The following is an 18489-nucleotide window of genomic DNA, read 5'->3' as shown; positions in this document are numbered from 1 at the left end:
TAGGAAATTATAGCATTTTCATGACATAATTTAGATACTTTGTTGTTCTTATCACATTATGAGAAAAGCAATACTTAATTTTTTTTTTTTTATATTGGGGATTGAACTCAGGGGAACTCAACCCGAGCCATATCCTCAGCCCTATTTTATTTAGAGACGGGTCTCACTGAGTTGTTTAGTGCCTCGCCATTGCTGAGGCTGGGACTACATGCGTGTGCTACCATGCCTGGCAATACTTATCTTTATTAAATTACGGATTACTCTAGAGTAAATTGACCATAGAATATGATAGAATTTAATTTGTTTATACCCATGAAGCTTCTACTTAGATTTTTAGGACATACGCATTTATGTTGTTTGTTGTTTACTAGTTTTTACAAAATTAATGATTTAGGTCAAGTTAAAGATATTTTTACATTCCCAATTTTTCTTAATTTTCAGAATATGAACCTGTAACTGTTCCTCAGCTGTTGGTTCCAGATGTACATCTCAATGTCGAACTTCCTACTAAAATATCAGAGAAATCTTTGTCTCCTTCAGCACCTGATATGGTAATAAATTATATATTCAGAAGTTTTAATATTGTACTGAAATTTATTATGTTTTTTCTAGATATTATACAATTGAATGGGTGAAATGAAGCTAAAAATCTCATCTGTGTAGCTTTGTAGGAAAGATCAAAAATCAATTTAAGTATTATGCCCTGGAATATTGTAAACTAAAACCAATGAGACTTATTTCCTGCAGCTTCCCTAAGATTAGGCACATAAAAGCTCTTCTTGCTTTTTAGTAATAATAATGAAGAATTTAGCTTTTTGGGGGTGGGAGATAGAGTGGCTATCCAAGGTAATAAGAATGATTTTTATGTGCTTTAACTCAGGTTGGACACACTTATATAGATGTGGTTGACATTGAAGCTGATGATCTACAGGAATTACCTGTCAGAGCAGAGCCTTCAAATGAGAATGTTATCAAACAGCAAAGTGATCATCTGGAGGTCCCATCATCTGCAGAGTTACATTATCTGGCAGCTTCAGTTACTAGTACTTTTCCCCCACACAACTGTAAAAGTCAAGGTAATAACTTTTTCCTACTTTAAATACATTTTGAAAAATTTCATAACATAGCATTGTTATTCCTACTCAAATCTCATAGCTCCCTTTCTGAAAGCCCACTGCAGTTTTAGATGTTTATATTCACATTCAGAAATTATCTCTTAAATCTTTTAATTCACCTTCTTTAGAAGTTCAGAATCAGTCTTTGTACGTCCTTCATATTCTTGATAGATGCTGCCAGTTCTCCTGTGGATTTATTTTCTGAGCCTCCAAGAGTGACTCCAGCCTGTCTAGATGAAAAAACCTGGAGAGCAGACTTTACAGAAGTGAAGGAACCTGGGATCTCCTCAGTGACTCCATCAGAAAGACAGCAAGACCAAGGTGAATGACAGAAGATGTATAGCATGACTCTCCCTCACAAATTCCTGTTATGATAGAAACTAGCACTAATACTTGATAATTGCAAAAGAAACATGAAAGAGATTTGTCCTTTGTTAAGTGGAGAGGGCAGGTAGATGAATGAGCTTAGCCATTAAGCTAGCACCATATTTTACAAGGAGACTATAGATGTACTTGTACATATATCTTCTCAGTTAAGGAGGCTAAAATATAAATATCCTGTGGGAGTTCTTGAGTACTTTGATGCTTAAAATGAATTCTTATGTTTAAAAAGTTGGGAAATTCTGCAGCAGTATAGAGGTAATACATAGGCATGGTAGCCAACATTACTTAACCAGTAAAATATTTAGTTTTATATAAATCAGGTTATATGTGGCAAATTTTTATAATATTTAGAAGAATATTTCTCTACTGTATACAGTTATTATTTCCTGTGAATGGTTAGATTAATCCAATTGGCAATCAGACTTTCTACAACAGAGCTGATGTCTTTTCTAGGTTCCACGGCTGTTGGAATTCTGGACCCTGCTTTGTGGTTGCAAGATGCAGGTTCATTGTCTGTCAACAGTGGGCACTCAAGAGGTATAAGGAGCAAGAAAGGGATGGGAGGAGGGGCACATCACTTTAGGATGTTTGTGCATCACTTTAGGATGTTTGGGGATGTGCATTATAGCTGCATAAACAAACAGGTGCCAACATATCAGATTTTGAAGCCTTTGCCCTCTCTCTGTTCTGTCTTGGGTAGTAGTATGTACAAGTGATGGGAGTAGGATTTAAGAAGCTAATAGTCTTTCAGGCTGGTGAAGGATATAGAAACTGGAGTGAAAGGAGCTTGGCTTTTGGATTCAATTAGAACAGACCTAGGTTTCAATCCCAGCTTTATTCCTAAATAGCTTGGAGATGTTTTGCAAATTTACTAACTTTATCTGATCTTTATTTGTTTCTCTGTGGGACACAATTGCAATCTCATAGGGTTGTCCAAGTGTCATGGCTGCTTAGGTACCCTTAGTCTCCCTTCATTTTCTTAATTTCTGAAATCCGGGAAAACTGGAAGCAGATCCATCTCCCTGAGACTCCTGAGTAGCTAAGGCCAGCATTTTAAAGACTACAAACTTCAGGTTAATTTTCTTTATCAGAAAGATCTGGTCTGCAATCAACCATTTGGAGATTCCTTTCTTAAGGAGAATGTCTATTTGCAAAGATACATTAGTTCTATCTACTCTTGAAGAGAAGAACTTAAAAATGCTAATTTAAAAGGAAAAGCTTTATATTTTGAAACTTAATTCCATCATGATATTTATAGTAATATACTGTAAAGACTCAGAATATAATTGCACATTAGAGTTGAGTGGAATTTGCTTGACAGGAGAAGGATCAGAGAAGGGAAGAATAGGGTCTCTAGGTATTAAGAGTAAACAGTTCTTGTTTTAGGGAGAACTGCTCACTATTGTGAATTACAGTAGCTTCCTATTTTAGAATCCTTTTCCCATGAAAGATAGCATCAGTAACAGCAGGCAGAGTTTTTCTGACCCAAGGAAGAACATTTCAGGTCAGTGAAACTCAGTTTTAACCCTCCTGTGTGATTTTCTGTTAGTGAAGTAGAGCAGAAAAAGGAAGTCTGGATTTTAAGCATGTTCATCTCTTTTGCTGTCTTTACCATTTAAAGTTCGTGTGCACCAGATCTTTCCTGTTAAGTGTTAAGGGGGATGTGTTTCAGGCTGTTGAGAAACATGGAGGTTAGACAGATGGTAAAAGATTGTGAAAGTCAAACTGAAAGAGGTAGGGAAACTGCCAAGGCCAATGTTGCATTTACCATTGTCTTCTCACAGAAGGTTCACCTTAGATTGGGACTGAAATATAACAATCATTTTTGTTTACGAATTCACATTTTTTTCAAAGAAAAAATGTGAGTCAGGCATCATAATTCACTTTACCTGTTCTTCATTCTGCAAACACTAAGTTAGGAACCAGGTACCAGGACTAAAGAAGAAAGGACTACCTTTAACCTGTGAGCATACCTATAGGGGGAAGAAAGACAGGTAAATAAGGGGTTGATTATGATACAGCTTGGAAAGGGCTGTGACAGTGGCATGGATGAGACCTTGGGTAATACAGCATCTCATCTATTTCAGGGGAGGTTTGGAGCTATTTACGGGAGAGACACTAAAGTGGAATGAAGGAGAGTAGGATTTAGAGAGAAAAAGAGCATTCAGACTGAGAAAATGGACTGTGCAATGATTCAGAAGTTTGATGGAGCCTGCCGAGTTTGAGACAAGTGAAGTTCAGTATGCTTGGAGTCAAACAGAGTGGTTTTTGTTTGTTTAAAGAAATAGCAAGAAATTGGGCAGGTGGTACATGCCTGTAATCCCAGAGAATCTGGGAGACTAAGGCAGGAGGATTGAAAGTTCAAGTCCCACCTGGGCAACATAGTGAGACCTTGTCCCAAAGTAAAAACTAAAAAGTGTTAGGGATATAATGGTAGAGCACCCTGTGTTCAATTCCCAGTACCAAAACAAGAAAGGGGGAAAAAATAACAAGAAATGAGTGCCATTGTCTGTTATATTGAGGTATTTGGGCCTTTGAAGTGAAGGCACTGGAGAAACACAGAAAGGTACTGGGAAGAAAAATAAATATATCGAGTTGATCAGTGGTAGTAGGATTGGAGGTATTCAGGAGGTGGAATCAATCCTTGGTATCACTTGGCTCTGAAGGAGAGACAAGAACCTTGAGTGACTCTTAGACTGGTGACTTGGGAAACAGGGTAAATGGTAGTGCTGTTCATTGAGTTGAGAAACAGGGAAGAGGGTTCAAATTGGCAGGAAACAATGAGTTCAGTTTACTATGCAGCTGGAGTTCGGGTTATAAGGATCTGGACCTCAGAGGGAGTACCACATGGCCTTTAGGAGTCATTTGTGTGACATCGCTCAGATATGGTGAGAAGAGTGAGGAGAGATCTGTGCTGAGGCTGGCACCCTGAAGGTGCCTGTGGATAAAGGAAGGCCTAAACAGGATGAGTAACACAGGGAGGGGAGACTGAGATGCCAGAAGGAGAGTTCATTTTAAAAAAGAAGGTATCTCAAATTTGGTCTGGAATCAATTGGTAGAGACAGTCATTGGCTTTGATACTTGTCTGTGGAGGTTTAGTGTTTATCTGAGATCCCACATAAAGTTAGCAATAGCCATCATTGGACCTAGTATGTGATGATTTTGGTTTTCATTGGTTTCAAAAAGTCATAAAAATGTTAAAGTTTCTTTTTTGATGAATTATCTGTAATAGGGGATAAAAATAACATTCAGACTGCCTCATATGTAGGACTTGTGGTACTAACATTCTTTTTTTTTTTTTTTGCTCAGTTTTCTTAAAGCCATAGATTTTATTTTAGAAAGGAGAAAGTACATGGCATTAATAAACCAAGTATGTCATAAATTCTAGAATGCCAAATTAAGGGTTTTTTCCTCCTGTTTTTTACACCAATTTTATCCATGGGCTACAGATTATATCCATGAGAAAATTTTTAGTGTTTTGCAGCATGTCAAAAATAGATCAATATTTTTGCCTGAGTGTCCCACTAAAACTTTACCTAGAGCTTATATTCTTGGACTTTCCACAAAGTGTTTTTTCAAATAATATGTCAATAACTGGGAATAGTGTGAGGATTTGAATACTTCAGCCAAGTGAAGAAACAAACTTCCTCTTTAAACCTGTACTAACATTCTTAAGGGTCCTTATTTCACATTAGACAAATTGCAAAAGAAATACAATTTATAAGTATATTAAATTTTTTTTCAGTGCTGGGGATTGAATCCAAGGGGCCTTGTGCGTGCTAAGCAAGTGCTGTACCACTGAGCTACATCCCCAATCCCCTACATACATTTAAATTAAAACTTATTTGGAAAATAATGTTATGTTGCCTTAAAGTAGTAAGATCATCCAAAAAAATGAGATTTATCATTATCTGCCTCTTCCTTAATTACAATCAATTCTGATTTTACTGTAATTAATATTTAGATCTACCAAAACCAAGATTCCAGTTCCAAGAACAGAGCACAAAGTCAGACTCTGAAGAAAATTATCTGCTGTGGAAAGTGCTGCAGGATGTCCCTGCAGCTCGCCATACTGCAGTTCGCCGTGTGCCAAGCCCTGCAGCTTGCCGACTTGAGTTTCTCACCGCTAAGCTTCAGAAAATTGATGAACAGCTGTTAGCAATTCAGAACATTGCCGACAACATAGAGCAGGATTTCCCCAGACCTGAAATGCTAAGTTTACATCATGAAAAGGTAGTTTATCCTTAGTTTTTTAAAATTATTGTTATTTTTAATCAGTAACTGAGTTATTAAATTTGTAATTTTAAAACACTGGACTTTTTGAAATAATGGGAAATTTGGTTTCTTTAAGCTAGATTTTCTGAATTTCAGAATTACTGATATTTGGGTCAATTTGGGGATTTGGGGAAGAGGGGGTGTTTGTTTTTTCAGAGACGGATATCAAATCTAGAACCTTTGTTAGGCTTGGCAAGTCCTCATGACTGAGCTGTAGGGTATTTGGCAGCATCCCTGGTCTTTACTCACTTGCTGCCAGTAGCACTTTCCCCAGTTATAACAATCAAAATTGCTTTCGAGCCGAGTGGCACACACATATAATCCCAGCAGCTCTGAATTCAAAGCCAGCCTCAGTAACAGTGAGGCACTAAGCAACTCAGCAAGATTCTGTCTGTAATAAATCACAAAATAGGACTGGGGATGTGGCTCAGTGCTCGAGTGCCCCGGAGTTCAATTCCGGGTACCCCCCTCCCCCACCAAATGTTTTCCAGCTGGGTGTGGTGGCAAACACCTGTAATTCCATCTGCTCAGGAGGCTGAGGCAGGAGAATCACAAGCTCAAAGCCAGCCTCATCAATTTAGCGAGGGACTAGGCATCTTAGAGAGACCCTGTCTCAAAATAAAAGGGCTTGGGATGTGACTCAGTGGCTAAGTACCCCTGGATTCAATCCCTGGTACCAAACCAAACCAAACAAACAAACAAAAAAAAAAATTGCCACATGTTCCCTGGGGGCCAAAATCACCCTTAATAGGAGATCACTGCCATAAACTTTTAAGAAGTGAGCCCATGCTTCCTACCAGGCAAAGAAATATATGAGTTACGAAACCAGAATATGATTTCAAAGAGACCCTTCTGTAGTCAAGTATCATTTTCTTCTGAACGCTTTTTAAAAAATATTTATTTTTTAGTTTTAGGTGGACACAGTGTCTTTATTTTTTTATTTTTATGTGGTGCTGAGGAATGAACCCAGTGCCTCACGCATGCTAGGCGAGTATTCTACCAACTGAGCCACAACCCCAGCCCCCATTGAACAATTTTTATAACTTTACAAATATTATTGTCCTTCTATTTGAAATTTTTCTTTCTTTTGTGAGAAACTACTAATCAGTTTCTTACAAGTTCTCTATATCTTTAAAAAATATTCTTAGTAAATACATTTATGATTATATAGAATGATAGGTAAAATAATAAGAACGTCTTAAAAATAGTTAGTTTACACAAGCTTCTATCCCCTTTCTTTGGTTCGAGACAGGGTCTTGCTATGTTGCCCAGACTGGAGCCTCAGTCTCCAAAGTAGCTGGGACTATAGGTGCATCACTTTGTCTGGCTCTGACCTTTTTGTTTAAAGGATGAAAAATTTATATGATAAGGATTAAAAAACAACTAATAAAAATGTTAAATGTGTTTAGGTCTGATATTGGGAAATGCACACTAGTCTACAGGGTATCTTTGACTTACCTAACAAATATTCCAGGTTGGTAGCAAATTGACATTTTTTTAAAAAATGTATTTAAGGGGAAGAGGGGAAGGAAGGACAGCAGAATAAAATAGACATTATTGTTGCTGTGTGGATATACATGACTGCATGACCAATGTGATTCTGCAACCTGTACAATCAGAAAAATGAGAAATTATATCCCATCTGATTCAAATGTATGATATGTCAATATCATTGTACTGTCATGTGTAACTAATTAAAACAAATTAAAAATTATAAAAAAATGTATTTATTAGCCAGGCATGGTGGTACAAGTCTGTAATCTCTGCAGCTCAGGAGGCTGAGGCAGGAGGATCATGAATTCAAAGCCAGCCTCAGCAAAAGCAAGGTGCTAAACAACTCAGTGAGAACCTGTCTCTAAATAAAATATGAAATGGGGCTAGGGATGTGACTCAGTGTTTTAAGTACCCCTGGGTTCAATCCTTGGTACCCCCCCCCCCCAAAATGTGTTTATTAGGTTTATAATATTTCTTTATTTTCAACTGATATCTAAAAACATTAAAATATTACATATCAATGGGGTACCACATGATGTTTCAAAATATGTTTTGCATAATGTTTAAATCAGTTTGAACATATATTTATCTCATTTATTATTTGTTTCTGGTAAAAACTTTCAAAATCCTTTTGCTAGTTTTCTGAAATTTACAGTACATTATTGTTATCTATACTCACCCTAGCGTATCAGAACTTCTTGCTCCTATCTGTCTATAACTCAATACCCACTGATCAGCCCTTCCCCATCTCGTCTTGGTCTCCCCAGCCTGTGGTAACCACCATTCCACTCCCACCTTCCGAGGTCAGCTTTTTCTATTCCACGTATGAGTGAGATCATGTGATGCTTGTCTTTCTGCACCTGGCTTATATCACTTAATAAAATGATCTCCCATCCATGTTGTCATAATGACAATATTTCATTCATCTTTATGAATAGTATTCCATTGTGTATATGTACTTCATTTTCTTCATCCATTCATTAGTTGGTGGACACTTTGTTTCCATTTCTCAACTATTGTGAACAATGCTGCAGTGAACATGGGAGTGCAGATATATGATTTCATTTCATATTGAATTCATTTCCTTGGAATATATATCCATAGGAGAGTTGCTGGATAATATTTTTAATCTTTTGGAAAAACCTCCATAGTGTTTTCCATAGTGGCTGTGCTGATTTACATTCTCACTCACAGTGTGCAATTGTTATCCCTTGTCTTTTTGATAATAGCGTTCTTTTTTTTTTTTTTAATGTTTTTTGTAGTTGTAAATGGACAGAATGCCTTTATTTTATTTGTTCATTTTTATGTGGTGCTAAAGATTGAACCCAGTGCCTCACGCATGCTAGGCAAGTGCTCTTCCGTTGAGCCCCAGCCTCAGCTCAATAATAGCCAAATAGGACCACCAGTAAGTAATGATATTAATGATGTTTGTTTTTTAATTTTTTGACATAAACTTAGAACTGTCACATTCAAACCAAGGTTGAATATCAAAGCAGTCCTAGGAGCCCCTTACTTCAAACAATCTCTTTTTAAAAAATTTTGTTCTAATTAGTTATACATGACAGTAGAATGCATTTTGACACATCATACTTAAATGGAGTATAACTTCTCATTCTTCTGGTTGTACATGATGTAGAATCACATTGGTCATGTAATCATATATGTATGCAGGATAATAATGTCCATTTCATTCCACTATCCTTCCTACCCCCATTCCCCCTCCCTTTACTCCCCTCTGCCTAATCCAGAGGACTTATCTGTTTTCCGTAGCCACACTGAATTAACATCCACATATAGAGAAAACATTTGGCCTCTGTTTTTCTGGGATTGGCTTATTTCACTTAGCATGATAATCTCTAGCTCTATCTATTTACCAGTAAATGCCATAATTTCATTCTTCTTTAAGGCTAAGTAATATTCCATTGTGTATATATACCACATTTTCTTTATTCATTCATCTGTTGGAGGGTATCTAGGTTGAGAACCTCTTTTTTTGAAATTGCCTTCTGAGCTAGTAGAAAAGCATATCTGAAGCCAAATGCTTTCCTTCCTCCTAAGTCTAGTTTTGATACTGCATTGCTCACCTCTTGCAGAAGTTCACGATTCACTCCTTTCTTCAACACACATTTATTGAGCATCTGCTACACATGAGGCCTTGAGCTAAGTACCTGCTCTCTAGTAGCTTAGAGGCTAAATGAAGGTAGAAGTATACACTAGTAAGTACGTATGAACTGGGTGCAGTGAGGACACATACTATGCCTGGGTTGTTGTGGCTAATTCAGAGTAAGGGAAGATGTGGCCTCAAAGAGACCTGATTGAGGTGATTCTTGGAGCTGGTAATGAATTGATAAATTGGATAAGGAAAGGTTGACAATCACTGTGAGCAAGAGCAGAAAGGTGTCAAATAGCATGGAATGTTTGGGGAACTGTATAAGCATTACTTGGTGGTAGAGGCCAGTGGGATTGGGCTTTGGATATCTGGCATCAGAGAAAGGATGGGATTATAAGAAAGGAAATAAGAAAGGAAAAGATTATTTGTCATGCCAGGTGACTGGGAGTTTATCCTATCAGCAAGCAAAATGTTTAGCATTATTTTAAGCATTAGGGTGATATGATCCGATACAGTAGTGTGGAGGATAAATTGGAAAGGAGAAGACTGGAGACAGGGAGACCAAGTGGGTCAGTGATTTCAGACCTGGTCACTTATCTTGGAAACTTGTTTGAAATGCAAATATCTTGGTACCATTTCCTTGAGATTCTGATTCTAAATAGTTCTGAGGTAGAGACAACATTAACAAACTTCATAGATGATTCTTATGCTCTAGTTCTATATGAGGTTCACTGAAGGGTGTTTGGGATCCATTGAATACCCAAAGCAAAAATTAATGTTCAAAAATGACTCAACTATAGCAGTAGGAATAGAGGGCAGGATAGAACAGTACTGAAGAGCCTGACAGACTGTAGGAAGTCAGAGAAACCAGCGAAGACCAGAAGTACCAGAAGTACCAGAAGACCACAGTGGTACCCACATTACAGCCCAGGAGAATGGAGGAGGCATTTTCTAAATTAAGGAAGGGGAAGTACAGGTTCCCGTGCTGGGGGAGGAGGTGCCATGATTTCTCTTGGGGAGATATTAAATTTGAGGTGCCATGAGATTAGTTAGCTGGACATATGCTTTTGAAGCTGAGGATCTAAATAGGGGTTTTGGAATCATCAGGGCAACATTCCAATCATGATGGAGAGAGCACATGGAGTGAGTAAAAGGTGAAGCAGAGTCCTGTGGGCTCATTGCCTTGTCAAAGTGAGGCTTTGACAGCAGGCTGGACCACACCTAGTGAAAGCCTCAGGAAACAGCCAGCCAGAGGGGCCATGTCCGGGCAGAGCTGCCACAGGGCTGGCTGTGGTAGGCTGCTGAACAGCTGAGTGTCAGGATCACCCTGACCATCTTTTCAGAACGTACTTACTGGCTCTCCTGACTTTGAGGGAGGCAGAGAGTTTCGAGAAATTTGGATACAGCTTCCTCCAGTCCAAGCATTTCAGGGTTGGAAGGTGAAAACTGATTTTTGCTGTCTGTCGCATTTGATAAATGTGTGTTTAGTGCTTGCCTTTGCTGACCTTTGCTGTTTTTGGATTCTGTGGTGAAATCACATTTATATACCAAAGATTTGCCACTAGAACAGTTATATTAATAATTGTAGCAGAAGCTTAGAGACAATTTCACAGGAATAGTTCTAAAAATATTTGCTCAAGTTTAAAAGTAAATTAGTGTTCCAGGATGACTGCATTGAAGGAAATAACATTAATTCAAACGATAAACCTGATATAGTGTTTAAAATGTGATTGCCCTATTATTAAAATGTGTACATAAATACAAACACTTTGACTTTCCTAAAGAAAATATCTCATAGACCTAGAAGAGGCAGAGGGATACTGTGGTCAAGGAGCTTTGAAGACCTGGGTTGAAATCATGTTCTGTCACTAAAAAAAATTGCTGAATCTCTCAGGGCCTGTTCCCTCGTCTATAAAATGAAAGATTTTGTCTAGGTGGTAGTTACAGTTTCTCCCATTCTGAAATTATGTGAAGCTATTTTTCTCAGCCTCTTAAGCCACAAATAGTTTCTTCCTTGTTATTTCTGTCATGTAGCTCATATTGGATTTAATCCCTTTTTTTCCTGTTTATCTCATCAATGCAGATGTTTAAACCATACACAAAATTATGTATAATACTTTGAAATGATCAAAGTATAAAACTGAGTTGTTTTGTTGTATGTTTTTTCCTATAGGTTGGATTGATGGATCATGTTGAATCGTCTTCTGGCCCTGAATACAAAAAACCAGCAGCTTCAAAAGCCATCAGCATTTCTGAAGAAGGTGTGTAGGGTGCTCTGTGACTGAAGCCTGGCTTTAAAAATAAGCATGGCTTCTTGGAATACGAGTACTAGAAAAAGTTTTCATATGTGAGCAGAAGCCAATCAGCCCCCTAAGTTTTAGAGTAGGATTATTACTATTATTATTTTTCTGGTTAGTAGGATGTAGAGGGAAATGGGGGGGGGGGGGGTTGAACCCAGGACTTCCTGCATGCTAAGCACGCGTTCTACCACTGAGCTGTTCCCCTGCTCCCCAGGATTATTTTTGTAATAATGTGATAAGCTTTCATTTCAAGGTCATTTTTTCTTTTTCTTTTCTTTCTTGATTTTAAACAATATTGAAAAATTATTTATTTGATTGATAACTTCTGGTATATACACTAATTCAAAATATTTTCACTAAGCACCAAGTAGAATAGTTTCCAATCTCTTTACCAAAAACATTTTGTCACAGAAAGATTGCTCCAAACTTAGTTTATTTAAGAATTTTTTTGTGTGTGTGTTTTTGTTTTGTTTGAGAAAGAAGAAAAAGAAATGTTATTTCTTTGCTAGCAAAGGAGAAACACAGGGGACTCCTGTCCCAGAGTCTGCAATTCTCCCATGTTCCTAACTAGCATGAGATGACCAGATTAAACCCTTATAATATGAGTAAAAATACCTGAAAAGCTTTAACCTATATCTCCTAACTGCGGAGTCTGTTGACCTCAGGCTGGGTAATCACACGCCATAGGCCCACATGCCAATTTTTCTCCCCCTAAGAGGCCAGTTCCCTTCCCTTTTATACCAGAAAGGGGCCATGATGTGGCTTGGGTCTTTATTTCTGTGGATTTCACCTGCTGGCTGCACTGCAGAGGACTGCAGAGGTTCGTGCTGAGGTTGCTATTTGCGGTTATCAGCTGAACTGGAATTTGAGGTCTTACTAAGCAGTGGTGAGGTGTTCAGTGTTTTCATTTAATATTAGAAGAAAAATTAGGGTAATTATGACTTTACATTCTGCATTTTTGTTTTTTTTCTATAGTAGTATGTACCTGCTTTCTCTTTCTCATTCAGCCTGTCAGCAGTGTGGTCTATTCTGAAAAAACCAGGCTTTGGTTTGTGGATTCTCTCTGTTGTTTCTTAATTTTCTTTTTCACTAATTTTTGTTCTTACCTTTATTTTTCCTCCATTTTGGGAGGTTAGTTTGTCCTTTTTTCTTAACTCTATTATTTCCTAATATGTGCATTTATGGCTGAACATATTCACACATGGACCTAGATAAGAGTGGTGACCTGCATGTCATTTGATGTCCATACAACTAGCTCATATCATAGAAAGGGTTTTTATCTTCTAAATATTAAGTGGTCTGGGATGTGTTTTTGTAATTGATTTCCATTTTCCTTGTGTTGTGATTAGATGATATATATGATGGTATGACTTCTTAGATACTGTTAAAATTTCCTTTGTGGCCTAGTATACATAGTCATTTTTTCTAAATATTCTACATTTATTTGAAGAGAATAAACATTGTCTATTGGTTGATATAAGGTAAGTGTATAAATCATTACTCAGGTTTCTAAATTGTATTGTCCACATTTCCAATATTCTTTCATTCTTTAGTCTTATTCTTTTTAAAAAAATTATTTTTAGTTTTGTAGGTGGACACAGTGCCTTTATTTTATTATTTTTATGTGGTGCTGACTACAACTGCAGTCCTGATCATTCATTTTTCAGAAATATACATTTGAAATTGTCCATAATCATTGTGGAATTGTTTATGGCTCCTGCTAAATTTGATAAATTTCAGCCAGATGTGGTGGTGTACAACTGTAATTCCAGCAACTTGGCAGGCTGAGGCAGGAAGATTGCAAGTTCAAGACCAGGATAGGCAACACAGAGAGATCGTATCTCAGAAATAAAAGGGACCAGGGCTATGGCTTAGTAGTAGAGCACCCCTGGGTTCAAGCCAAGTAACACACACACATACACACACACACACACACACACACACAATAAACTTTGCTTTATATATTTGAGGCTTAAGATGAATATAGTTCAGGAATGTTATATGTTTTGTTGAATTTTGTTTATTTTGTCATTAATGATCCTCTTTGTATAGTTAATTTTGTCTAATTCCTTAGCATACTTGTGTTCTTTTTCTAGTACATCTTTTTTGATACTTTCAAAAAATTCTATTATGAAAAATTTCTAGCATATTTCAATAGAAGAAAGAATAGTATGATTAACTTTCATGTGCCCAGTACTAAGCTTTTTAATGTTACCAACTCACAACTAATTGATTCTTACCCAAACTCTCACTCATTCTTCCCACCTTTTCCTGGATTGTTTTGAAGCAAAATCTAGACAGCACATTATTTTATCCATAAATATTTTAGATGTATCTCTAAAAGATGAAGTTCCCTTTTTAGGCATAGGCATAATAATGTTTTACTCCTTCAAAACAACATTTTCATATTAAGATGAACCTAATCAAGGTTCAAATGTTGCCAATTGTTTTATTTTTAAAGCTAGTTTCTTTGTTCTAGTGGGATTCCAAGTAGGGCTGATAGCTTCTATGTAAGTCTCTTTTCCCCTCTAGGTTCCCATTCTCTGTTGTTTTTCCCCTTTGCAGTGTATTCATTGAAGAACTGAGGATGTAGGTCTTGAAGTATTTGTCAGAATCTGGATTTTGCTAATTGAGCCTGTGTGGTGTCATCTAATAATATGTTCCTCGCTCCATTGAATGTCCTATAAATTGGACATCCCCTTACTTTTAAGCATGTAATTATGTTGTAGTTGTGTCCAGCATATAACTATATTTCATTCCTTTAAGTAATTAGACAATCTTGTTTCTTTAATTGGCAAGTATAATCAGTGTTCATTTATTGTATTTATTGCCATATTTGTGCTTACTTCTAAAATCCTTGGTGCTTCCTGTTTAGCATGCCCCACTCCCCGCAGTCTTGCATCTGTTGTCCAGGCTGTACTCAAATTCCTGAGCTCAAATGATCCTTCCACCTCAGTCTTCCAAGGAGCTGGGACTATAGGCATGCACCACTGTGCTGGGTTAAAGAGCCTTTTTCCTTTATTGTTTTCTTTCCTTTCTTGCCTTTTATTGGATTAAGTTATCACATTCTTCTCCCTCCATTGCTTCAGAAATTATACTTTTGATTTCTATTCTTTTAGTAATTGTTTCATACTGAGTTAAAAATTAAGGTAAATGTATCTACTTCCCAAGCAATATAAGGACTTATGGGCCTTTAACATGATTTATTCCCTTGATATACTCTGATACTGTTTTTTAAATAACTTAAATCTATGCTGGTTTTAAACCCTCTCATTTGGTCCCACTTGTCTATTTAGTCAGTGCTTCTTTAGGAGTTTTTGAACATGTCAGTTTTTTTGCCCACAAGTACTCGTTTAAAACTTTTCTTAATTTAAATAATGTAAATATGTAAAAATAAGATACAAGTTTTATGAAATAACATGCCAGATGCACTTGGGCATTTTCTTTTCTCTGCTTTGCCCACAGCTGCTTCTTGCATCTACTTTAAGAATTCCATTTCCTTCTTCTTTCCTTTGTTATTTCATCTACAGTCTGTGAGTGGTAAATTCTCAGTCTTTGAAAATAACTTTAATTTTACTGTAATTTTTTTTTGTGGTAACTTATAACTGAGTTACAGAATTCTGGGATTCTAACTTTAGAATTTCCCTTAGCATTTGTTTGTTTGTTTTGTGTGTGTGCTTTAATTTTTTAAATTTGTTTTAATTAGTTATACATGACAGTAGAATGCAGTTTGATACATTATATGTAACGGAGTGTAATTTCTCATTCTTCTGGTGGTACATGATGTACAGTCCCACCAGTTGTACAGTTACATATGCATACAGGATGATAATGTCTGATTCATTCTCCTGTCTTTCCTAACCCTAACCCACTCCCCTCCCTTCACTCCCCTCTACTCTAAATAGTTACTCTAAAATAACTATTCTTCCCTAGGCTCCCCAACTTTATGAATTAGTATGGGGAAGCTGCCAGCACCTCGCCAGGGGGTCCTTTTTCCTGCCAAGGAGAGGGTATAAGCCACTGGAGAAAATAAGTCAGAATCAGTGAAGAACAAAAGACACAGAGTCAAAGAGATTTTTGAAGCAGAGCACCTGATAGATCCAGCCCATACAGGAGCTGGAGCTGGACAATTAGAAAATGGCTCCCGTGGTTTATTTAAGGGGGTACATCAAAGGCATGGATAAGGTTTCAGGGGTGGACTCTTGCATCCTGATGTCTTATAGTCAGCAGGTTGATTGGCATCTTGGCAGGTCACACCCATCTCTGAGAGGCTGTGTGGCTGCAGCAGGTCACCCCACCTCTGGTGCTGTGTGGGACCAGGCAGAGCTGAATAGAAATTCACATATATTTGGGCAATCTTATCCTGTGGGATTGCCAGGGGAAGTTCCTAAATACCAGGTGTTCCTATGAGAGGCTACAATGCTGGTGTAGTCCACACATAACCCATGGATGGCTCTGGAAAAATTAGCATCCATATATCAGAGATATTTGGTTTCTATTTTTTGGAGACTGGCTTATTTCGCTTAGGATGATATTCTCCAGCTCCATCCATTTACTGACAAATGCCATAATTTCATTCTTCTTTAAGGCTGAGGAGTATTCCATGTGTGTGTATCACAGTTTTTTAATCCATTCATCTGTAGATGATGTACATATTCTATGTTTCTATGCTTTCTTAATGTAATTATTCTTCATATGAGATGCCCTAGAAGGGCATCTAGGTTGCTTCCATAGTTTAGCTGTTGTGAATTGAGCTGGCACTGTAATATGCTTATTTTAAGTCCTTTTGGTATTATCCCATTATATACTGACATTCCTAATGGCTGAATTTACACTACCTATGTGCTGTCAGTCTAACTGCTGTTCATTTATCTCTGATCGCTTTAAAAATTTCTGTTTATTTTGCTTTTTTGATACAGCATGTCTAGATGTGTATTTCATTTTATTTATCTTCAATTTTCATCCATTATCTTTGGGGTATTGCTTCCACTCCATTATTTTACTCTGTCTTCTAAAAACACTATTAGAACAATGGAGACCAACAGAGAATAGAAAGGCAGTTGAGAGGGAGAGAGAAGGGGAGGGCTTGAGGGAATACTGGGGAATGTAATCTATCAAATTATGATATGTCCATGTACTAATGTGCTGCAGTAAATCCCACTTATATATATATTATAATATACTAATCAAAATAATAGTAGAAAGGAGATCAGTAAAGTAGAGCAGGCAGGAAGTGGGGAGGGAAAGAGGAGGGATTAGGTTAAAAGATTGACCAAATTATGTTATGTACATGTATGATTATGACAAAGTGAATCCCACTATTATGTATAATTATAATACACTAATAAACAGATAGAGGTATGTTGGACCGTCTCATTCTCTTCCTATTTTTTAAAGCACTCTCATGATTTCTGCCTCTTCATCTCATGGTGATTTCCTCTAGTTTGCTAATTCTCTCCTCTGCTGTGTCATCATTGCTTTTTCACCTATTCATTATGATTTTAATTCTTGTCGCTTCATTTTTAATATCTATAATTTCTATTTCTTTTTTGAATCTATCTTTTCCTTTATTGTGGTTTCTATGCTTTCTTAAATGTAATTATTCTTCATATGAGAAAATTCTCATTTTAGATTTCATATTAAATTAGTTCATTATTATACAGTAGAAAGTGATCTGAATAATACATTGCAAATGTCCAGTATATTTGTGTTGTCCTTTGGAAGTGTTATTGTTATATTTTTTCCATGTGTTTTTTCCCTCCTACCATTTTAATTGTAACACATATTCTGGACTAGTGAATTTCCTGACTCATATGGATGAAGAAGATAGAAGTGACAAAGATGAGACTTCAGAAGCTGCATTTTCGGTAATGGAAAATCATTCTAGTCCGAAAACTTGTGTGTTCCTTTCTGCTGATTCAGCTGTCAGTCTTTCCAGTGACCAGAATACTTCTTCACCTGGTAATGTTCTTCACTTTTTTCATTTGTACACACTTTTATTTTCTATTATGCTTCTGAACTGTATACTGGGAATATAGTCATGAAGGATTTGTGAAGTCATTTTGTAATATTTATTTTCGGGAGAAGGAAGTTAAAATTTGTGCTACTCACATGAAGAACTTCATAAGATATGCTTCAACTGTGTATTATACTTCTGTGAATGTATTCATGCTAAATATATAACAACTGGAATCACTGTTGTTCTTACAAAAGTCGAGAAATTCAAACTGCCAGTTGTCAGAACTTGAGTTTTAACTGAGAACAAAATAGTGTTTGTCATTTCTGGGGCCTCTTATCATGTGCCAGACACTGCTGTTTTGTATGCTTGGATGCTGAGTTAAGCCTATGAAGTAGATTTTATATTCTCCCCATTTTATAGTTTAGGATATTGAGGCTTAGAAAGATTTAGTGCCACTTTTTGCTCCATTTCATTTGGAGGTTGTAATTAAATTAAAAGTGTTATTTTTTTAGAAGAAAAAAATACATTTTGTCCTATAAATAATAAGACGTAGTATTTACCATACAACCCACATAAAGATGGAAAAATTAAATATTTTTCTCTATTATTAAATGTATGGTTATAAACTTAGGAAGAAATCATATTATTATTTTTTAATAAAGTAAAGAATTTAGATGTCCTAATGGATATTTCCTCCAAAGTTGTCATCTGGCATTATTGATCAAAAAATAGTATAGATTTCCTCTTTTGCAGCTAGCTAACTTCCATTTCTTAGCACGTTCTTCTGAGTATTTTTACTAGCAAATATTTTTGGTAACAGCCATTAGATATTTAGAGGCACTTTGTGGTAAG

General features: G+C 36.7%; 1 protein-coding gene across 8 annotated transcripts in view; it reads left to right on the top strand.

Annotated features, from left to right (window-relative positions):
* The window catches only part of Cplane1 (ciliogenesis and planar polarity effector complex subunit 1), a 153452-nt gene that overhangs the window by 84122 nt on the left and 50841 nt on the right, over window positions 1–18489 (top strand). For all 8 annotated transcript variants that reach the window (XM_071612672.1, XM_071612673.1, XM_071612674.1 and 5 more), the window contains exons 40-46: window positions 442–551; window positions 881–1076; window positions 1287–1436; window positions 1953–2036; window positions 5464–5732; window positions 11552–11639; window positions 17475–17639. In XM_071612672.1, the coding sequence (XP_071468773.1) occupies window positions 442–551; window positions 881–1076; window positions 1287–1436; window positions 1953–2036; window positions 5464–5732; window positions 11552–11639; window positions 17475–17639 (1062 nt within the window). The remainder of the gene's footprint in view (window positions 1–441; window positions 552–880; window positions 1077–1286; window positions 1437–1952; window positions 2037–5463; window positions 5733–11551; window positions 11640–17474; window positions 17640–18489) is intronic.

This window comes from Marmota flaviventris, chromosome 5 (assembly GCF_047511675.1).
Source record: "Marmota flaviventris isolate mMarFla1 chromosome 5, mMarFla1.hap1, whole genome shotgun sequence".
In the NCBI taxonomy this organism is placed as follows: domain Eukaryota; kingdom Metazoa; phylum Chordata; class Mammalia; order Rodentia; family Sciuridae; genus Marmota; species Marmota flaviventris.
Note: the sequence above shows the minus strand (reverse complement) of the source record. Positions and strands in the feature narration are given on the sequence as shown.